At 35.5% G+C, this 23,705-nt stretch overlaps 1 protein-coding gene across 1 annotated transcript; it reads right to left on the bottom strand.

Moving 5' to 3' along the window:
* Positions 1–4,635: 4,635 nt before the first annotated feature.
* Positions 4,636–21,031, bottom strand: LOC117296258 (trophoblast glycoprotein-like). The gene is made up of 4 exons (XM_033779102.1): positions 20,844–21,031; positions 10,701–11,518; positions 9,237–9,754; positions 4,636–4,950 (listed from the first exon to the last, which is right to left on the bottom strand). The coding sequence occupies exons 2-3, from the start codon at positions 11,376–11,378 to the stop codon at positions 9,242–9,244; spliced, it is 1,191 nt and encodes a 396-aa protein (XP_033634993.1). The 5' UTR covers positions 11,379–11,518; positions 20,844–21,031; the 3' UTR covers positions 4,636–4,950; positions 9,237–9,241.
* Positions 21,032–23,705: the final 2,674 nt, after the last annotated feature.

The raw sequence follows: 23,705 nt of genomic DNA, 5'->3' as shown, positions 1-23,705 counted from the left end.
TATGCATAAAACAATGTCAACACAAGTTCTGCTGCTAAGCGCAATTTAGCAGTAAACCAGTCATAAACTGTGTATGTGAAATAGTAATTTGGTTGGAAACCTAGCTGGTTTTTTTTGTGCTTAAGCAGCTCTATGAAATTGGGCCGTGGTTACCGTCTCTGGCTGGTACCCTGTTTTAGTCTAGCTTATTTCCAATCATAAATTCAAATACATTTCAGCCTTCAATTATACTATGCATAACTTCGAAATATACATCAATGATTCCTAAACTTAAAAAACTACACTCTACAGGAATCTTAAATACTAAAAAAATATACTAAGGCAAAGTTACATTAAAAATGCAAGAACTACAGTTACTTGTCACACTAGGAAGTGTAGAAATACTGAAAATTATAATGTCCAATGTTAACAAATAACGGGAGACTTTGAAAAGTTCTAGGTGGCAGGGGACTTACCAGGTAAATCAATTGTTCAAGGAAAAGTGATCATACTCTTACTTACGCTAAAACAATGAAAGTTTACCTGGTAAGTCTGCTGCCACCTAGCATTCCAAAGTCTACCATTGTGCATAAGGCAACACAAAATTATGTACATTATTAAAAAATGAAAATGCTTCTATAAAGATGGCTATATTTACATGTTCTAAAATGCATGCCAAAAAGGTAAAAACAATGATTAAACTATCAATTACGAACTAATCATTTGGGATGTAATCTGGACTCTAATTTGAAAGAGCTGCTTATGCACAAAAGGTAGCTAAGCACAAAACACATATGCTTACCAGAATAAGGTTACCAGGCAAAATACCATTCCACATCTACTGTATTGTATGTGACTGGTTTCCTGTTAATGTTTGCTCAGCAGACAATAATAATGAAATTGGGCCATGGATTTTGAATTCATAATGGGCAATTTTGAAACTGGAAAATATCCCTAAATTCGTGTAAACTATGATTTTTTCCCCCTGCTTCGAGTCTACAAATTATTAATTCTAGACTGCAGTATTTAAAAATTATCTTAATTTGATCATCCCTGATTTCTTGCTTAATGATGCTGCATATCTAAACATTATCTTCAGGAATATCATTGTGTTGTGCTGAAACATCAAGCCATCTGAAAAATACATCAATTAAAATACTTGAATACATGTACATGTACCAAAGATGCAGAATTACTTATATGGGAGAGAAAAATCCGGCTAGAATAACTTGCCACTTTAAATTTCTTTGAATCAACATGAAGACAAATATTGCAGATACTTTGTCGAAAAGAATAATAATCCAAAACATTATGACAAGGATTTAGGGTTACTAAGAATGAAAAACAATAACATAGTTAAAAAGTTAAAGAAAGGATCTGTCCATGTGATATTAATGTCAATGCATACCTTCTATAGAATTATTAATATCAGTTGTTCTGTTATTTTAAGACACATGCAAATAATTCATGCGTGTTTGACTGAGTGACATATAAGATAGACAAACCAAAATAACAAATCCAATCAACTGTTCATTATTATCAATGCAATACTTCCATTAAATAAGATTGAGTTTTGTTATGCCATAATTCAAGGTGAAATTCATCAGTGTTCAAATTGAATTTCTGCATGCACAAAAAGGTTCATTACTTTCTCGTTACTAAATGCTAACAAACAATTATTAATAATGCGCAGTTTTGTCGTATCATTATATCATCATGAGGTCCCCAGTCAGTTGTTAGCAGCTCAAGCCATCACAACAAAGTACAGTGTATGCATTGACTTTCTCAACATCATGGATCACAAGCCGCTAGTATACAACGCACAACACAAGCAGAAATCGATAGAATTTTGTTTACATTTGTATTCATTTTAACTTTCAGATATGTTTTCATTGAAATTCATTGTTTAATGGTCAACTGTTTTCTCAATTAAGCATGCAATAAGTTTTGAAACTCAACTTTGCTCAGAATCAGTACAGCTCTTAAAGAGAATTATTTGAATGTTGATTCCGCAACCTCACCTCACTATGTCACATTTTTGACCAGAATTTATAATTTGCTTAGCAGAGAATCTTTTGGCAATACTTCTGCACAATTCACAAGAGTCATTTCAATTACAGCACAACATCAATAGTCTACCACAGATAACATTATTTGCACTTCCCCTGATACAAAATCAATTCCCGGAAATACCCCCTACACACTTTACACTGACCTTTATATTACTACATTTTAATTGCTATAGTTGTATGTAGCTTATCAAACACATTGTTGTTCCTCTCCTGACCAGTCAGAAAGCAATTATCTGAGCTAGGACCCATTGCTGTTACTACTCCCCCCCAATCTCACATACATAAATGCATTCCTGATATCCACATACTTTTAAGTGTTATACAAATGAATGAAAGTTGTGTAAATGTTAGTGCACCATTTTTAAATTTACAATCCACTCAGTCAGTTATTGACTTGTGCAATATTTTAGAACATCATAAAAACAAACATTTTCTGCATTAAATATTGATGGCATGCAGTTGCAAGTGTACTTTGAATGAGCGAAAGAGTGAAGTGTCCTCTTCAGGTAATTAGTGAGCAATTGTACACATTGTCACTGTCCTTGCTCAAATGCAAACACTGCCTGGTAAATGTTTACAACCTATCATAACATTACAATGTGCACTACGAGATTGCATATTATGTATAAAATGACAAGCAGTTTGTATAAATTAAGGGTTGAATGACATTTTACTTGATCCAATAATAAATCATGTTGCATAAACATCCATGCAATGTATTTGTATAAGAATCAAGGATGGTATAAAAACATTAAATATTTTACATGTTTTACAAGATTACCCTAGGTAAGCTTACTAGGAATTACCCATCCTTATTAACAGTTTCAACAGTGGTACATTATCCACAGCCAACCCAAATTTGATTTTTTTTTTATATTTCTTGCCATTAACTTGCTTTTGTCACTCTTAAACATGAGACTTGGCTCAAGTGAAAACCTTTCCAGAAACTTTCCACAAACTATTGCATCTTTAAAATTGTTATGATTTTGTAAACAACAGTGACACATTTACAGAGTTTTCCCCCATTGTATACAGCTTCTTTATATCTTTTAAGGTGGTGTGGGTTTTGTAACATTAGAACTACCAAAAGGGTACATTACAACTTAATGAACAGGTACAAATATAATTGGGGGAATTTTTCTTTTCTTTATGCATCCAGCAGTCGTCAAAGGAGCTTGAGACGTTGTTTAAACAGCTTAGCTATCGACAGAACTTTGAAATTGAGAGCCTAGCTATCCCATGAGAAGAAATGCTTTCTGTGGAATTGAGGATCAGGTTTCGGAAAGCAAGCCAACTAAGGGCCTTTCAGGAGTGACTCGAATAAACTCCCAAACCCGCGGGATCTTGGCTTGGTTTTTTATAAAAGATGGATCAATTCAAGAGATCAGTGGTCGATGATGGAGTAACTTTGTGAAAATATGCTAGCGGCTAGAAGCTCAATGTGAGATACACTTTACTCAAACTTGTTATTATAGCGGAGGGACCATCAAGTGTTAGGTTTTCTATAATAGTGCATTCATTCTCCTCTTAGCTGACAAAAAAACACAACCTAGGGAGATTTTGTTAGGATATCTGCTTTAAAGCTTATCAGTACATACTTTGATAGGTAGAGTTTTTTAGTGTTCTTGCAAACGGTTCATATTTTTCTGAAATTTTAGAAGCATTTTGATTTTGTGCAAGGTAGAGCAATCTTTAAAGGTAAGCAAAGACACCTAGGAATGTCCCTGCTAAATCATAATGGCTCGCAGAGAAAACTGGAACTGCAAATTTGTACACAATTTTTTTTTCTTTACAAATTCTTCTTAGAGTGTTTAAAGACAACTGATTTAATATGCATCCCTAGTGAGTCATAATTTCTAGCTTACTATAAGTTAACATCTAGAATGTAAAATGGAGGCTGGATATATAATGTCTTCAATTTAGCCCTTTGCACTTCTAAACAAGTGCCAAAACATGTAGCCTACATCCATTTCTTTCTTTAAAAAGCCCATCATGAGTACAATCCTCATTACATAAACCAAGTAGCAAAAATTCTATGTACAGAATTGTATAAAAAGGTATTAACATTTGAAGAATACAAATTTGAGCATAAAACTGATATGTTAAAAAATTGACACAAACTTAAAGCCAGTGGACACTATTGGTAATTGTCAAAGACCAGTCTTCTCACTTGGTGTATCTCAACATATGCATAAACTAACAAACCTGTGAAAATTTGAGCTCAATTGGTTGTCAGAGTTGCGAGATAACTACAAAAGATAAAACACCATTGTCACACGAAGTTGTGTGCTTTCAGATGCTTGATTTCGAGACCTCAAATTCTAAACTTGAGGTCTTGAAACCAAATTCGTGGAAAATTACTTCTTTCTCGAAAACTACGTCACTTCAAAGGGAACTGTTTCTCAAAATGTTTTATCCTATCAACCTCTCCCCATTACTCTTTACCAAATAAGGTTTTATGCTAATAATTATTTTGAGTAATTACCAACAGTGTCCACTGCCTTTAAAATGCATTCCCACTGCAAGCCATGTTTTTCATATTAAAAAAAAATACTTAATGGTGTTTCTATGCACTTTATCTTTTAAAGGAAAACAAGCTGGGCAATATTTCTGACCTTTTGTTGAATAGTATGATTAAACGGTCAACCCTGATGCTACAAGTACATGTAGTCCATACGTTTCTTTATATTCTATAATTTTACCTCTTCATTTTTATAGGTTTGCACTCTTGCTAACAAAAAAAAATATGAAAACATGTTCGCCCATATTGTTGAATACTTTTCAAAACGCTGGTGGATGTTCTGTGTAGCAAACTCTTCTCCAACTGTTAAATACTGGTCCTGGTTTTGTTGAACATGCAAAATGTCGGTTCACCAGTGTCCAAACTTTCTTTATAAATCTGGTGAGGAAGAAAAAAGTTGGGCATTAAGTTAATAAAGTTTTCATTCACAAAATATTAAATGTTATATGAATCGCCGGAATATGTCGGCAGGCTGGCACCGGATGTGGCCAGTTTGATTTCAAAATAACAAAAACATTGGTTGCTCGGCCAAGTTAAAATGGAGTAAATATTTCTCAAGTGACTATGAAAAATCTATAATAAAAAAAAAATACTTTCACAGATTTGTTATTTCATGTATATGTTGGGTCACGTTAAAGGCAGTGGACACTAGGTATAATTACTCAAAATAATTGTTATCACAAAACCTTTATTGATTACGAGTAATGTGGAGAGGTTGATTGTGAGAAATAGCTCCCTCTGAAGTGATGTAGTTTTCGAGAGAGAAGTAATTTTCCACGAATTTGATTTTGAGACCTCAGATTTAAAATTTAAGGTCTCAAAATTAAGCATCTGAAAGCACACAACTTTGTGTAACCATGGTGCGACAAGGGTGTTTTTTTCTTTCATTTATATCTAGCAACTTCAACGACCGATTGAGCTCAAATTTTCACAGGTTTGTTATTTTATGCATTTGTTGAGATCAAATTTTCACAGGTTTGTTATTTTATGCATATGTTGAGATACATCAACTCTGAAGACTAGTCTTTGACAATTACCAATAGTGTCCAGTGTCCAGTGTCTTTAAGTGTAGATACTGGTCTTTGACAATTACAAATTGTGACACATGCTTTTTAAACCTGAGCTTGGTTACACAAAACACCATGATCCATCTAGGATGTGTCAATTTTGACATCACACTTTGCTTTTAGCAATAACAATTGATACACATTTTAAGATCACTGCAGCTCTTTGTGAAATTAAAGTACACCTGGGTTTCCGATGCCTGTGTTTTGGCCTTGATTCCCTCTTAAAAAGTTCAACCCAACAATTATACATAGAACAACTGCACTTTATGTAACAAATTACGCGAAAAGCCTTTAAGCTTCACAGACTCAAATCCAGGCTTTTCATAGAGTGTACATGTGTCTTCTATGCCCAACACAAGTTTGTTCATTGAAAATACGTCGACTGCCTTCCAAAAATGACAATTAGATTTGGAATATGGCTTTTTGAACACACCTGCCTCAGCCTGCTGCTATAATTTAATAAGCTCCACTGCTGACTCAGTGTGAAGAATTTCTTCTTCATTGTTACTGTTTTGGAGGGGAGAATTATGTATCCCTACGAGAATTAGTAAATCTAGGCTGCCTTCATAGTGAAGCAACCGTCTTGTTTGTCTGTAATTCTTATCAACGGCCATTTTCTAATGAAAACAGGTTACAAACAGAATGTGCTATTGGCCATTTTCGAAGCCATGGAAAGCAAACATTCGTTTAACTGACAACGCCTAAGCCCAAGCAGTGGTTCCAAAAATGGCCAATGTTAACAAATCAAGTGAGAACTTTGTCTGGCCTCTTTTACCCAAAATGAAACAGCAAGTGCTAACTTATTACACACAGAATGTGCTATTGGATTCCGGTTGACAAATATTCAATGGTTTAGGATGTTTCTAACTTGGCGGCTGTGGCTGGATCACTGGACCAAAATGCATTGAAGAGTATGCTGCCCTTAGCTGTAGCCGCTAACTCCGCCATGGCTTTAGTTGCATGATACATAAAGGAAACTAGAATGTTTAATGGCATTCCTACTGACTTGCAAATAGCATCATCAATCACTATAATGCTGCATTACATGTACTTTAAATTACAGCAATGTAACTGTGATGTGTGTACAATATTTCAAGTTACATTTATGTACGTCGTAATTTCAAATTTATCAGCCTACTTATCTCTTATTCCAATTAAAAATTTAGGTAAATGATGCACCATTTTTCAAGTCTAAATTCTTGCTAAATATATAACATCTTGTTTTCGGCAAGAACCCATAACATATTTTGTGCAGTTTGACACACAAACTGCGAGGATTAATGAAAGAAAAAAACACCCTTGTCGCTTTCAGATGCTTGACTTTGAGACCTCAAATTCTAAATCTGAGGTCTCAAATTCAAATTTGTGGAAAATTACTTCTTTCTTGAAAACTAGAGGGAGCTGTTTCTCATAATGTTTTATACTATCAACCTCTCCCCATTACTCGTAATCAAGAAAGGTTTTATGATAATAATTATTTTGAGTAATTACCAATAGTGTCCACTGCCTTTAATACAAAAGAGTTTCTAGTGGCTTGTCATGAAATTGTATTTTTTAGTTGAACAGCGATAAAGTATGTGGCAATTCAATTACTATGTGGCTCACCATGACAAAAACACTTAAGCTTGAGGTTCATTTCCTTTGGCTTGTACATTCTGAAAGACTCAAGTCAAAATTTAATTTTCGCAACTTAATCTCACAAACAAAAGTATGCTCCTTGGGTAAGCATTAATAAGAGCCATAAAAAATGATTAAAGACGAAGTGAGATATAAAGAACAATAAGGAAATGAGTGAAACAGCTTGCCAATAAATATAATAATAATAATAAAATATCCGAGACTAGACTTTCTGCTGGTAAATAAATCCTCTTATTATTTTGTGAAATCTTTTAGAATGAATTATGCATTGAATCTAAGCCACATGGCATGGCCATCCTAAATAACAGCAAGATGTGAGGAATAAGGATGCAGGTCTGATGCTTCATTTCATTACTGTAGCGAGACTGGACTAGATTGTACATGTAGCAAAAGGATCTCTATGAGAGAAATTTAAAATTTATTTCATTTTCATTTCATTCATTATTTCTGGTTGTGAAGACTTTTTTCTGACTCTCAGACTTAACCACTGTTACAGCCCAATGGAGAGAAGACATTCTATTATTGCTAAGGTTTTAATTAGGGAATAACAGTGAGAGGACCCGGTCTTCACTGTGTGGTAATGACCAGGTTGGTGGCTGGTGCTGTTAACAGTCCGAAGTTGTAATGCTTCTTGGCAAACTCCCCTTTTTCAAATATCATAACTTTCACATGTTAACCAAAAAGCATGACATACTTTTTGTCATACTAGTTGGCCAAACGTTTAAAGACGCTGAAACTGATTAAAATTAATAAAAAAGACATTTGACCATGTAAATATCGTTTCTAAGTTCCTGTCTGTGATATTTTTTGATACTTAATATATCAGCACATCATAATAATTCATATAACCAAAACTTGGTTTTTAAAACATGGTTTGATCTGGCCTGTTTACACCACTAGTTCAGAGAGCGAACTGTACGTACTTGACCTAAATGTGTAGTGAGAAATATTGTTCACCCAATCAAAAATGTCACACCTCAGGGTCCCTAGATCCACACAGCTGGATAAATCTGGACCTACTTCTTTGCAATGTTAGTAAGCAGAAAATCAGTGCTTACCATACAGCAGAGAGAGGTGCTTGAAACTTATGTTAACCGTGCAAAATTATGCTTATCATGCAAAGCTAGCTTAGAAAAAGTGCTAACTGTATCAACAGAGACTAGTGATTGGAGATGTGTACGCACACAAGGTGCTTGTAAGAAGAAAAAAGGATGGTAAGCATAAAATAATGTGGTAAGCAGCACCATGAAACTAGGCCTTGCCTGACAGGAAGGTGAGATGTTCAATTAGAGATGCAGCATATTCCTCACAACTTCCCTGGGGTAAGGCAAATCTACCAAATCAAACTATTTATAGAAGACTAGCAAGGGAGAGTCATTGTGTGACTGATTGCTCTCCAGCATCATTCATTAACCTTGAATATTTCATTTTAGAAGGCAGATTTTCCCCAGGATTTGATTTTCATTATATTACTTTTACATTCACAGAGGGAAATCTGGAGTATTGTTAACTGATTTTCTCAGAGAGAAGTCTGTAGATTGGACCAGTAAAACCTTGTTGTGAAATGCGCTACACAATATTTTTGTTATTATTACTATATTATTAATAGTCGTTTGCAAATGACATGAGCTAGAAATCAGTTCAATATGGCCCCTCTGGTTAGCATTATCTTATTGTGCTGAGCTTTTTTTCTTGCCTAAGCAGCTCTATGAGACTAGGCCCTGCCTGCAGTGTTTACAATACAACATAGGAAGCGGCAGCCAAGAGATCAGCTTTAAGGGGCTGAACTTAATTCTCACAAAAGTATTATTTGTATTTGTGAGAGATTTTAAAACCAACTGTCCATGGCACACATCAACAATTCTCAGCAGATGTAGCCCAAACACTGGGATTAAAATAATTGGTGTATGGAGGGGATCAAAAATATGTTTTTAATAAAGCACACCAGAGATTAATTACCTCATTCAAACTTCAGTTGGTGCCATCTCAGGTGTTTCCCGACGTACCCTGTGGATTTCATCATAACCCTGGCGACTGTTAAATGCCTCTTTGCTGGTTGTGTAGAACTCCACAAAGTAGTCCTTAATGTCATTCCGCCTCATGTACAGTACAACCAATGCCAGGAGACCAACAAGAGTCAAGATGATGCTGAGTATGATGTAAGAAGATTGTAACCCATCATCAACATTGACTACTTCAATCTCGGCACATTTTAAATCGGCGTCTATGATGCTCTTATTGATGCTGGAATGCAAGACAGCATCATCACATCGCAGACCGGATTTATCAGGGACAATCGTGGTGTTGAGGAGCCAGGTTTGGAAGGCCGCCAGTTTGCAGTTGCAGAAGTAGAGATTGTTGCTGAGATCAAGAGACAGGTTTGTAAAGGTGTCAAGGTCCTGGATGGTGGTCTGATCTATGCTTTTGATCTCGTTGGAACTTAAGTTCAAATGACGAAGATTCGGGAATATCTTCCGCTACATATTTAAAAAAAAAAATAAAGAAACAAAATTTATCACATAGTTTTATGATGCTATCAAGAACGCTTAAAATAAACAAAAACCAGCAAAATATAAATAATGTACTGCAGTACTTATTGGAACTTGTTAGCATAAAATGGGGGAAAAAACATTGAATGTTACACCTTGTCCGAAGATAGCGCCCGTCTACCAATGCTTCAACACTAGCAGACACTCTAACCAACCATGGAGGAAAAGTTCCATGAACAAACTCTTGCTGAAGTCGCCGTTTCGGACTTGGCCTTTGGTTTTGATTTGTAAATAAAATATGTAAAGTGTTGTGCAAGTAAAAAATGTTTTTAAGGAACAGGTAGTGCAGTTGCTGTCCTAAACATAATTTTGTGGATTTTTGCCAATATTTACTCTGCCTTAAGTATTAACTACAAAGCCAATGTATTGTTATATTGAGTAAAAACCATAAATGTTAAATAGAGTTACCAGTCACAGATAGTGTCCAGTTAAATTCTTGATGGGTTATGAAAATTTGGCCGTGACCTCCAACAAGTGTAATAATTCTATGTTGGTGGTTTATTGTTCAATCATGCATCCCAATTCATTATGCCGGGTTTGCCCCGTAGTAAATTTGTATGAAATCTCTCAAGTTCCAGAAATTGTTTAATTTATTTAGTTTGGCCAAATTTCTCACACATTCTGTCTATATTTATCTAATTAGTATTTGCCTTTTTCAATAATGAATATGAATGTTTTATTGTCACTTGTAAAAAAACAAATGTTTGTACAGTGAAATGCATTTTGGTTTGCGTGTCTAAAATTATGTTATATAAAATACACACAAAACATTTACCATTTATAAAAAAATAAATGAAAAATAAGATGCCCATTTAAATGTGAATTTTATGAAATGTGTGCAATATTATCACAATCAATAATAATTATTTCTTACCATGAAAGTCCCCTGTAGAATTGCTATGAGGCTACTGTTGAAGAGGTTCAATCTTTGAAGTTTGGAACTCCCAGAGAACTGTAACGTGGTTGGTGTCAGTAAGCCCAACTCATTATTATCAAGGCGAATCTCAACAAGGTTGGATAAGTTTCCTTGTTGCAGAGCGTCCCTTAAATTGTTGCAGAGCATCTCCGTGTAATTCCTCTTGAGGGCGCCATTTAAACTCAGCAATCGCAGCTTTTCGGAAACGTCTCTAAATGTTTCTGCTCCGCTGAGGGTTATGTTATTGGTGTCCAGGATAAGCTCCTCCAATGCTGGGAACTTATTGCGGGTGAACCAGCGTGCGTCAATCTCTACAATAGCATTACCAGTGAGGTCTAATGTTCTGAGGTTAGGAAGGGTGGTTCTGGGTTGGATGTTTGTTCTAAGATGTCTTGTTTCTGAGCCTAAAATCCTGAGGGATGTAGTGTTTGATGGAATATGCGTCAGCAGAGATTTAGGCCATTTGCTGCAGGTCAGGCTGGTGCCTGAGCAGCTGCAATAGCTTATTGATAAAGTCAATGCACAAGGCAAGTCCTGATCGGCATTAGGCGTGTCTTGGGCGACACTGGGCACCACAGACCAGGCTAGTGCGATAACAGTAAAGAGGAAGGCAGTGTCCAAACTAAAACGTGCCATACTGCACCTCTTTATCTCACTTCGTCACTTGTCTAAGTTTGATTACCAGCAAAGCTTACTCTCAGGTCACTTATCATTTGTTGTTCACTTCAAATATCTCCTTGACTCCTTTGAAGATGAGATTCCAATAGTGTATGCACCTACAGAGTAAAACAAACCAAAACATCATAATTAAAATAAATCACACAAATCAAAAGTCCTTTTATGATTCACTTCCATTCCATCAAAGCTCTTTAAAAAACAAAATTAACAGAATGAAATGATTCAACAGCACTTTTAGATTGACTCTAGTGACTTGATGTTACACAAAGAAACATTTCCACTTTGTACAAAGCCTGAGGTGTAATATAAACGTACACACTTGAGCTTAGTCTTACTCTTAGCAACTCTTATATAAAAAAAAAAAGTGAGAACAAAAACCTGAATATACTACTCTTGATTCTTCAACCGACAAGTCCACCTACAGAACTGCATCAAGCAAACTGGTTGCTGATGCTGTTTCACTAGACATCTTCCAATGTTTTAATCAGAAATTCACATTGGTGCTTCAAACTAATGAGTCAACTGTAGCCAAGATATGCCCATAAAAGATTCTGCATCATCATGGCGCACTGGGCAAGTAGGTGTGAAATTTATGATGAAGCGTTAAACAAAGTCGACACGCTCAGGTAACTATCATGATGGGGCAAGGGCTCGAATGCCGAGTGATTGTGATATGAAGAAACTGATGATTGCATTTTGTTATCGTTAAAATAAGGTGAAACTGAGCCTTGTTAAGATCATCACTAAATGCACCAACTTTTCTTAGAAAACGGCCTTTAAAGCATTGACAAACAAGTTTTCTCAATACTGCTATTGTAGTAGATAGTTTTCTCAATATTGCTAGTATATATGTAACACAAGTTGTTCTTTCCAAAATTGATCCATTGGATGGGTAAACAACTCAGTTTATTGCAGAGTGTATATATTTACCGTATCACACATGGTGCTCTGTACCCTAATCAATGAGCACTAAGCAAGCAACACTACATCAAAATGCCATTCATGTGTACATTGCCTCCTGGAAAAGGTAAACTACTCAAAAATAATTAAGTTGCATCAAATGTTAAAGTAAACAGAATGTTTTTGTCCATTATGTATTTTAGTTTTCTATGATTTTCGGTAAATTCTGTGTATGAATTAAGTGTTTGTTTTGAAAAAGCCAATTAATCAAATAAAAACAATTAGTCAACAATCAATCAATCGATGATCAATCAATCAATCAATCAATCAACCAACAATCCATTAAACAAACTATAGTACCAACAAAATTGATCTACAAAGGTACATGTATAGCCAGAGTTAGTTTACTTGAATACTGGGTTCACCTTTATGCAAATCGAGTTTGCCCTTCAACTTGTGAGCTGAATAGCTGATCACTATGGAAGATCAGGCAGAGAACATTATTAAATAATTTAAGACAATAGCACAGCAAATTGCATAGTGGCGCTCAACAGAATAATATGATCGACATGCCTAAAAGCATAGCAAAACGTTATAAAATGTCTCACCACTTCATTATGCTTTCCTCAACATAATTCTTAACATTTAAGCAATACGGATTTCAATATGATGTACATTTAAAACACTGGCCATGTAAAGTTTCTCCCAAAAGAGCAAGGCAGTCTGAACAGGGTCTGTTTACCTAGGCTTTTATTATTTCAGGAAATATCAAGTTTTCAGAAGATACCCCAGCCGAAATGCCAAGTTGAAATAAGCGGATATAGAATTCCTCCCTGAAGAGGAAGGCAATCAGCCTGAACGATCTCAATGGTGTGCTCCTGAATCCCAAATCATACTTAAATAATTCATTAGATACATCAGAGGGGCCCCCTGCCTGATGCGACTGACTTAAACCCTTGATATCTAAGTACACACTGACCATCTCTAGTACATCACTGATGCAATGCAAATTGGAATACTAAGAATCATTGACTGTTGAGTTCCAGACTCTGCATTGTAGTTTTGTATGCCTCAAGGGAATTGTGTATAAAACTGTGACTTGTGCTTTTAGAACACAATCAATTGCACAATATCGACCTTCCAAATTTATGACTACTCTTTGTATCTTGCATGGCTTGTTTGAGGTCTGAGCACATTTATGATACATGTACCTCATATATTAATTAAAGACTGCATATTTCAAAATGAGCAGTAAAGCTGTCACTGAATAATGCATGTAAACGATCCAGCTTCCTTCACTACGATACAGAAGCAGGTTGCTCAAGTGCCATTGTATTAGCAGCAATATGCACCATGGCAATTTGTAACCTTAAAGTTCAGTGCTTTGTTAGGGCTCACCAAAATGAGCATAGAACAAATGTCACACAAACTAAACAAGTTTGTTACCACAAATTTTGACATCATATTTTCCATACACTTATCACAGTTGCATCATAGCATCATAAACCTTCACAGCGTCTTAATCTTGTCCATAACTTCATGTTTCTGTTTGTTTCTCGACACAAACCATAGTTGGTTATCATTTATTCCCACTGGATTGTGTTGTACACATACTGCCTCATATACAGTACAATGTTAACCAGACAAGTTGGCCACCATTTGCATTCAAACTGGCCAGTGAGGTAATGTAATGTGCAACTACACCTGGGTACATGAGTCTACATATAAGCAGTGGCTTTTGAAGCAAGTAATTTAAGCTTTGACGGCCTCTCAATTTAACATCAAGGCACCTGCATCAAGATGTCAAGAGACAAAATCTACAATTCTAATAAATTGGACATGCCAATTAGCATAGCTGCTTTACATTTAACTGAGGGAAAGTCTCGTTTGACACTTATCCTAACAAATTTTGGGTTGAACAAAGACAATTGCCTGGAGTGGGATTTGAACCTGCGACCTCCGGTGTAATGAGGTGGCGCACTACCAATTAACACTCTACATGTAAATATTAACACTATACAAATATAATGTACAAAACCAGCGACAGTGTTTCCATTGCATGAAACTCACATAGATGATGTGCAAAATTTCAATTTTCAACCATACACAGAAACATGCCCCTCCCCTTGTCCTGCCCAAACAACCATGTATGAAGATAAAAATAATGTAGGAGTCTATTAAGGTGATCCCTATACTACTGCTTCTCAGAATGTAGCATTAACTTGGGTGTGACTGACCCCTGGTTAGATACTACAGTTTAATGTTGAATGGTTTCTGACCTGCACCCAGTAGGAATTTGTGAAACAAAAGTTACTGGGATAAACAAACATGTCCAAACCTCATCACATTAATCAATCATTTTGAGACAAATTTGTTTTGCAAGCAACAGGAAGAAACCTGTCTCAGAAACTAATGTGTTTTTCTACTGGCATCAACCTTGATATAATATCTTTAAATTTTGTCAACATAGTTTCACATTTAAGCACTTTCCTACCCTTTACCTACCATTGGCTACAATATTTAAAATAATCTATTATTTCATATATAATTTTCATTGCTGAAATAGAGCTTGTCATTGTTCCCTTAACTTTTTTTAAATATTAAGCAAGGTGTGTATTTTAACCAATGCATGCAATGTAGCTTATTGGCCCTTGTATAATGTACCCACCAGTGCATGCTAACCTGTTCACTACTGCCGGAACAAACTCAATTACCCCTTGGTGAGGTTCAGAAGCTATACACTGCACTTCACAGGCAGCCGGCCAGTTGCGTCACGATCACACAGACAGCAAATACACAATCGATAATTATGAAATGATCAAATATTGGCCAGTGTATGAACATGTTGTTGAACAAGCCGCATTAGCAGGTGTTACTGCAAAGTCATTAACAGCCCATAAGGGTGCATGCTGTGCATTGGTGTGTGGAGTATTTAAAGACAAGTTCTAGTGCTGTCGTCATCGCATTACATCCTTGCTCTATGGTCGCAGCAAACATGTATGCATGACAAATATTTGGTGTCTGCAAATACTGACAAGTACATGTAGGTACAGTTGCAACAGTTGCAACCAGGTACAATTGCAACAAAATGTTTCAGTTGTGACTAAAATTTCATAATTTGCTACTCAAAATTAGTAATCAGTAATTAGTGTGCACAGAACACTGTCAGTTGAGATACTTTGCTAGAGTTGCTGGACATTATCATTCCTTGTACATCACGTTGAATTTGTGCCAAATATTACATTTCTGAGGGCTAGTCTGTTGTAGCTACTAAACTAGTAATTGAACATTATGCTTTAATGTAAATTTTGCTTTATATTATAGTGTACATTTACATGTCACATTCCATTAATCTGGCATACAGTTATACACATGGCAATCTCTACACATTTTTAAAGAAGTTTTCATATCTTGACCACAAATGTTAATTCAATCATTATTTGAGAATGAGGTAATACATGTATCTTAATTATGAGAAGGCTGGCGCACAGCTTGTGGCTTTGAAAGAAATATGAACACAGGTTGTTCCATTTTGATTTGCAAGGATGCGACTTAAAGGGATAGCTTTGCAGTATTATGATGTATACATCAAATAAGTTTTTGAGAAATTGTTTCTCTTTTTTCGGAATGTGGATTTAGAGAAAGGGATTAAAAAATATTTCAATCTGAGATGAACGTTTCGCAGATATCTGTAGAGTGTCGCGTCCGAGTGGTTAAGAGCATCAAATTCAAGTTCTGATGCTAAGTCACCGGAGTGTGGGTTCGAATCCCGGTTGTGACACTTGTGTCCTTGAGCAAGATGCTTTACTATAATTGCTTCGCTTCACCCAGGGGTATAAATGGGTACCTGCGAGGGTAGAGATTGATATTGTGAATGAAAAGCTTTTGGAGCGCCACGGCAGCTCGGGGCTGTATACTCCCTATAATGGGAGCTGAGAAAGATTAAAGGGATGTTTATTGGCCCAATGACCAGGGGACTAATGTAAAGCACATTGATACAGTTTATTGTGAAATGCGCTATATAAGAATTTGTTATTATTATTGTGTATTTTAATTACGGTTTATTCTTCCTGCATGGACATTTTTAAATGTTAAAACCTGCTCCATTTTTTGGGGGTCTGAAAAATGCAACCACCTTTCAAAATGAAACCTTTTGAAAAAAGTTAAATGTGTATTTTAAAATATTTTTTTACAAGGATTCAAACAATCAAACAGGTTAAAAAATAAAAGGTATACTTTGCCTTTAAGCAAATTACATCCTTATCCTTGAAGCACAAAATCGAAACCACTAAAGAATTTAGAATATGTTTTGAATACAATCTATCACAGCCAAGTTAGTGTACGTGTTCTAGGGCATTAACCTTTAGCTGTGCGATTTAACATTCCTTAATTAATCTTCCAGCTCAATATCCTGGCTATGAAGAGTGCAATGCAACAGCCTACATTTAATCAGAAACTACCGTTTTCCTCCTGGTCACTCACTGGCTTGGTATTTTTTAGCTTTTTTGCTTCTTTGTTTCTTTATGTATAGATTTGTATAGTATTATACTTTTATGCCAGTGTAAAGTCTAATAAAACTAAAACTAAACCTAAACCTTAATTTGTAGGTGTTTAAGCAATTATGAGCAATATGAGCACAAACACCTCTTGATTTTATTACATAGGTGTTCCGCCCATCAGCCTTTTAATTTGTTTATATTTCATAATCTTCAAACTGATCAGTAGCATGCATCATTCTCTTAAACCATAGCTGTGTGATGATTTAAAATATCTTCAAACTTCTGACTGACAATGATGCAAAATTCTTTTTTCCTTCTCTCATTAACTTTGATACAATTTTTGTAACATAAATAGCCAATCTTGATATTTCACTACAAGCAGAGCATGAGTTTGGCAAATAAAATTATGGGTATTTTATGGCAAACTTTTACACATTTCCCATGATATATAATTCCATTATTATTTCTTATTTAAGGCTGGCTTGTTGACAAGAGAACTGTATGTGGAAATGATCAATTACCAGTCAGACACTCTGGCAGTACACACATTGAATACTTCAAAATGAGATACATCATCAGAAGGGATCAGCTTCCCTGAAGCACATAACTGTTATTCTGACCACCAAAGGTTAATCTAAATTGAATTCAAGCTCATGTGCCATGGGCAGCGAAGGCAGTTAATCTGTCTTGAAGGATCACAGTTGGAGACAAAAAAAGCCATTGCTCCTGGAATGTCTGTTGATGTTAGGAATCGTGATGACATGCATAGCTGCACACTTTCTAATGTACAGCAGTGTGTTTTATAACATGCAGTAGGCTGATACTGATTGGATGTTTTCATCACTGTACAAAAATATAGTGTGAATATTTTTAATTTGAGCGACCACGATTTGTTAGACATAAAATTTAAATGTAGAAAAATGTTAGTACACCTCTGCTTATCTTGTAAGTAAATAAAATTAGATTAATTATAACTCGTCAAATTAGAAATAAAAGAAGATTTTCAAAGTAAACTCTATGTTTTTCTGGAAGTAATGACAGTCGATTTGACAAAAACATTTTATCACAATGAGTTCTTTATGATTGCCTACTTGTTTTCTGATAAAACACTATATAGCTCTCGTTAAATAAGAATTTACAGGTGACTTTCCTTCCTCCATGATAAGACATGCCAAATAAACCTGATGCGTGTTGATTATACACTTAATTGTTACCATATTCTGGCCTGGTGAAACACATTTCGATCCAGGTCTGCCACGCCGCCATTTTAGTCGTGTTACTCATTCAGTCATTTGCAATGACAAACAGTTTAACACTAACTCAATAATTGGAATCCGTTTAAAAAAACCTACTTAAGAGTCCCTGCCTGTAAGAAGTACCAAATTAGGGGGGGTGTGATTCATGGGTTCGCAGATCTTCTTCTAAAAATTTGGGATCTCGTTGGCGCGTATTGGCGCGTGGATTTCTAGACGACGCAAAATCACCCAAAATAGGCAGTACTTTAGTGTAGTTTCATATGACCTTTGACATATTGGTGGGCCAACATGATCCCAATTATTTTTCAATTAAAATCTGTTTAGGAACACTCAACTTAACCAAATACAAGAAAACATTGATTGGATCTTGTTGGCACAGATACTTACAGTGATGAAAAAAGTGAATGTTGTGCCAATTTAGGCCAAAATGTGTGAAATGGCAACAGCTCTGTTTTTGCTGTTTTCTCTTCAGATCTGTTTGAGACATCAAGATTCACATCGAAGTATGAACTGGGCCATAATAATTTAAAAACTGTGATGAATAGGCCTGGGCGACTAGTGAAAAGGACCAGTGTCCAGTGAGCAATGAGACGCTCGCTATCATCTCAAATCAAAAGTCTGCCATTGAATGATTGTTCATCAAAATACCATACAAAATACATGAATTCGGGTCAACTCATACCCAAGTCAACTCGTACCCAAGTCAACTCATACCCAAGTCAACTAGTACCCAAGTCAACTCGTACCCAAGTCAACTCGTACCCAAGTCATCTCGTACCCAAGTCAACTCGTACCCAAGTCAACTCGTACCCAAGTCAACTCGTACCCAAGTCATCTCGTACCCAAGTCAACTCGTACCCAGGTCAACTCATACCCAAATCAGTTTTTACCCAAGCTAACTTGTACCAACTATTTGTTAAAATAATGTTGTTCATTTGATTAAATATAACTTGATGTTGTTCTCTTAATGTTGCACGTAACGAACAATACTAAGACTAAGCGAATGGCACAACAAATGTCTTTGGGTTTTTTTTTGGGGGGGGGGAATTTGTTAAAAAAAAATTTACCAAATTTATTCTGAGGGAGTGAGGGGAAATGTGTTTTCGAATTAACTTGGGGGTTTTCTGTTGGAAAACAAAAACCTGTTTTACCCAAGTCAACTTGTACTGATATACATATTGTTTTATATTATAAATTGTTTATTTATCCAGTCATTGTTGCAATGATGTTGTTCTCTTCTTCTTGTTGCAGGTAACAAACAAGATTAAGCAAATGAATCAACAAATGCTTTGTTTTAGTGGTGAAATTTTTTTGAAGGGATGATTCACTTTTTCCGAGGGGAAACGTGTTTTAATAAAAATTTTGGTTTGTTCTTTCGGAAAAAAATTATCAGCACTTACGAAAATTTGTATTACATTTAGGTTTGGAAAAAAGTAATGGAAACAATATTTGAAGAAAATGTTGAACATCAAACACTATTAAAAAACGAAATTGTGAGAAGGGATATTACTGAAAGTGAGTAGAACATCATTTCCTATCGTTTATAAAATCACGCCACACAGAAATTCTCCGTTTCGGCATACAATGTACACGTTAGACGGTGACTTGGGTACAAGTTGACTTGGGTTAAGAGTTAACTTGGGTACGAGTTGACCCGAGGGAAAGGTTTCCGTATCACGCCACTACTTTTTCATTCAAAATGAAATAATACAGTATTTAATTTACCTAAAATGAGATCCCTTTTTGTAAAAATGAGTGAAAAAGTGGTGGCGTGATACGGAATGTTATCCGACCTGGGTACGAGTTGACTTGTGGGTACAGTTTTTTGGGTGCGAGTTGACTTTGGGTACAATATTTTGGGTACGAGTTGACTTGGGTACGACTACGACGAGTAGATCTATTTCCTTTTAATTTACATTACACTGACCTGCTGACATTTAGTCACAATAATAGTATTTACTAACTTTAAATATAATTTATAAATTCTTTGTTGTAAACAATTTAACTTTAAAGCCATTGGACACTTTCGGTAATCAGTATTGTCCAAGGCCCACACTTCGTGTATCACAACTTCTATATAAAATAACAAACCTGTGAAAATTTAGGCTCAATCGGTCATCGGAGTTGGGAAAAAATAACGGGAAAACCCACCCTTGTTTCCGCACGTTTCGCCTTGTCATGACATGTGTTTAAAATAAATCCGTAATTCTCGATATCGAGAATTGATATTGGTTTTTCTCAAAAAAAGGGAGGTCTTTCACCATTACCTTCTGTAAACCCTGTAAGTGCAAGTTATTTGTAAATCTAAGAACTTTTAATTTTTGTTCTGTACCGAAAGTGTCCAATGGCTTTAAAAATGGACAGGCTTGTCATGGACAAGTTTCCGTATGGCGCCACCACTTTTTCGTTCGAAATAAAATTAATATAGTATCTAATTTACCTAATTGATATATCCCTTTTTGTAAAAATTAGTGAAAAAGTGGTGGCGCCATACGGAAAGTTATCCCTTGTCATTATTGAAGCAGAATTTCAAGAATATTGCAAAGTATAATTGCTTGTAGTTTCCACTGTCGGAAAAACACGACACACACTTACACTTGTGCAGCATTCTAGTTCGCTACAACTGACAACACTAAAAAAACTTGGCATTGGCAGACAACTTTTGTGGTGGCGGTTAATACCAAAAGATACCAGTAAAGACTAGATCAAGACTGTGTCAATGACAACATGATTCTGAGTGTAAATTGGAACTTAGAAAATGTACAAACCTTCAATCCAGTAATACAGAACGGGGAAACCTCAAGATGAATTGACTGAGAATCATTCACAAGGCGAGGAATGTTCTGTTCATTCGAGATCGAACGTGCATTTGTTGTATGTTGACTTGACTCACTGCCTGCCGTCGTGTGTGTGTGTGTACGCCGTGTGCGCAGCAGACGACCTCAAACGACAAGTGTATTGTTTGTGAGCGCTTTCTTCAAAAGCCAAAGTGTCAAACCGCAGAACAGTCGATTGTACAAATAGGGAGATCGTTTTCTCATTTAGTTCCTAAATTGTTTCCAAATCAATTACTAGCAACTTAACTAAGAACACGTGAAGTAATCGCAACTTTAATATCCACACATTTAGAATTGACATTAGTCTATTGGAATTTGAGCTTTTTTATGTACCCGTCTCGTAAATGAAAATCTGGGAAATATATTGCACCCCTTAAAAGTTGTGGTTGCGTCCAAAACCTGTCAAAGAGACCGACATTGGGGTTTAATCCCATACGTACTGCACAAGTGGGATTTTTTTGGCCAAGACACTATTGTAACCCCCAACAAAAAGGTAACAAAAGAAAACCCTTGAAACTAAACCTCCATTCAGCTTATTTATATCTTGTTAAAAGTGCCTTTCCATGAGTCAGGCCAGGGCCAAACTTGCCACCCACTGGCTACTCCACAATTCAGAAAATGTAAATGTGAAAACTGGAAATTACAGGACCCCCCCCCCCCCCGTCCTTATAAATAGTACAAAAATAACTCTTGTCACGAGTTTTTTGTTTTAGGGAAAGAGATGTTATTATTGTGTGATTATTATTTTATACGCAATTAATAATTCATACTAAATATTCATGAAAATTTGCACTATGTATGATCGCCTAAAATATTAACCACTTCTAATAACCATAACTTAAAAGGTAATACAAATTATTTGCAAAATTTAATTAAGTCTTTCATTTATTATTCATACACTTTTGGCATCAGCAATTCCTAGTAAATACACTTTTGGTTTTGAAGTTTTATAAATCAAATCAACAGTAATTTATAATTAACCTAAAGGCAAGTACAAATATTTTTGTAACATTTTCAGATTTAAAAATAATCCAGAGTAAAAATAAACCAGTTAAACAATCCAGTCCTATTGTCATTCAAAACAAAACTAGTCAGGACATTTTGCCATTATAATAAATCCACATTCGAACAATCACACTTTTAAATAATTGTGCCCCCCCCCCCCTTAAGAAAACTGAGGTCATTGCTATATAACATTCACAAAAGTAATCTCTTGTGGGGTTTTTATGTGTGCTTTTTTTCTTCTTGTTGAAAACACATTTTAAAAAGGTAAAATACCTGCAGAATCAGTGAAAGTTGAGGGCTAGGATTTCTTAACTGCAATAGATTGCAAAATGATGGAAAGCTGGATATAAGTTTGGAGTTCCAAAGTGCAAGAGAAAAAGCTGACAGAATATCTCACAGTACTGAACTAAAAGGAAAATCAGCTGGGTGCCATATTCAATCATGACAAGTACTGAAATTTCAGCAGGGGATATGACTTTAAAGATTCAATTCAATTCATTATAAACTTGATTCGTCAAAATTTAAATGTTATAGGATAGTAAACACATCTCAAAATGGTTGATAACCTTTTGTATATAATTTAAAGAAACATTTTTTTTGTATACAATATAAGACATATATTAAGTTCATTGTAAAGATTTAAGCAACTGAAGAAAAAAAACTAAATAGAGCAGAGATCCATTCATTTCACAAAGTTCTTATTGTCTTCTCTTCTCTTTCAGAGATGTTTCATAACTGTTTTTTTGAATTAGTTAGTCTAACAATAATCTTATACACAATAAAACACCCTAAGTAGACTGGTCAAAATAGACAACTCAACAGTCTGTCTCCCCACAGGAAAATTTGTGTTGGATGACCCCACACAAATTTACGTTGGATGACCCCACACAAATTTTTGAAGGCTTATTTTGTGCAAGGCACTAATTTTGATTCATAAACATTTTATAAAAATATTAGTAACCCGAGTAAGACCCAAAAGCATTATTCTTTAACCACTTCATGTCGGTAATATTTTACTTTTCAGACTTTCCAAGGTTGAGAATATCGTTGTAAAAACAAACCCTGACATCTTCATAAAATGCCCCAGATTTTTGTCATTTTTTTAAAACTAGAAATACTGCCATGTCTAACTACGAGTAGCCCAAAACATTGCTGTATAAGCCAAGGCTGATTGGCCATGGTAATCTATGACATGCCTCCCATATCCCGAATACAATGATAAACAAAGGTGGCAGTCTATAGATCTCTCCCAATCCTTGTTTGTACAACAAAAGTTTGGAATCAGGGAGTACATAATATTCCATGGTAAAGGGAGATTTCAAGCATGAATTCCAGTACCCTTTATCCCCCCTTGTGAAGGTGAAATGAAGCTTAGCAGGGTATGTTCATGCCGGTTATGTCTGTACATGCTACACAATAGATTGTCCGAGGGCGTACGCCTGGTCTTCAGATAAGAGTCAGGCAGTCAAATGAATGTAACAAAAAGAGAACATTCAGACGTTCTTTAAAAAACTTAAATGGGCATATTGTTCAGTTTGAAAAAGCTTGTTTGAGAAAGACATCATCCAGTGTAAAGTGGTAAACAACTTTATGTGCTTAGCATAAACTAATAAGGAGCAATTTCAACCAATATACATTTACATCCATTGGCTGACTGGCCAAGAGATCAGATAGTTCTGCTTAGCATAGATAGATAGATAGATAGATAGATAGATAGATAGATAGATAACAGGTGTATTCACAATAGTCATCACAGCATAAAAACTGAACTGCAAATATTAGACATCA

This window comes from Asterias rubens, chromosome 11, assembly GCF_902459465.1.
Source record: "Asterias rubens chromosome 11, eAstRub1.3, whole genome shotgun sequence".
Lineage (NCBI taxonomy): Eukaryota > Metazoa > Echinodermata > Asteroidea > Forcipulatida > Asteriidae > Asterias > Asterias rubens.
Note: the sequence above shows the minus strand (reverse complement) of the source record. Positions and strands in the feature narration are given on the sequence as shown.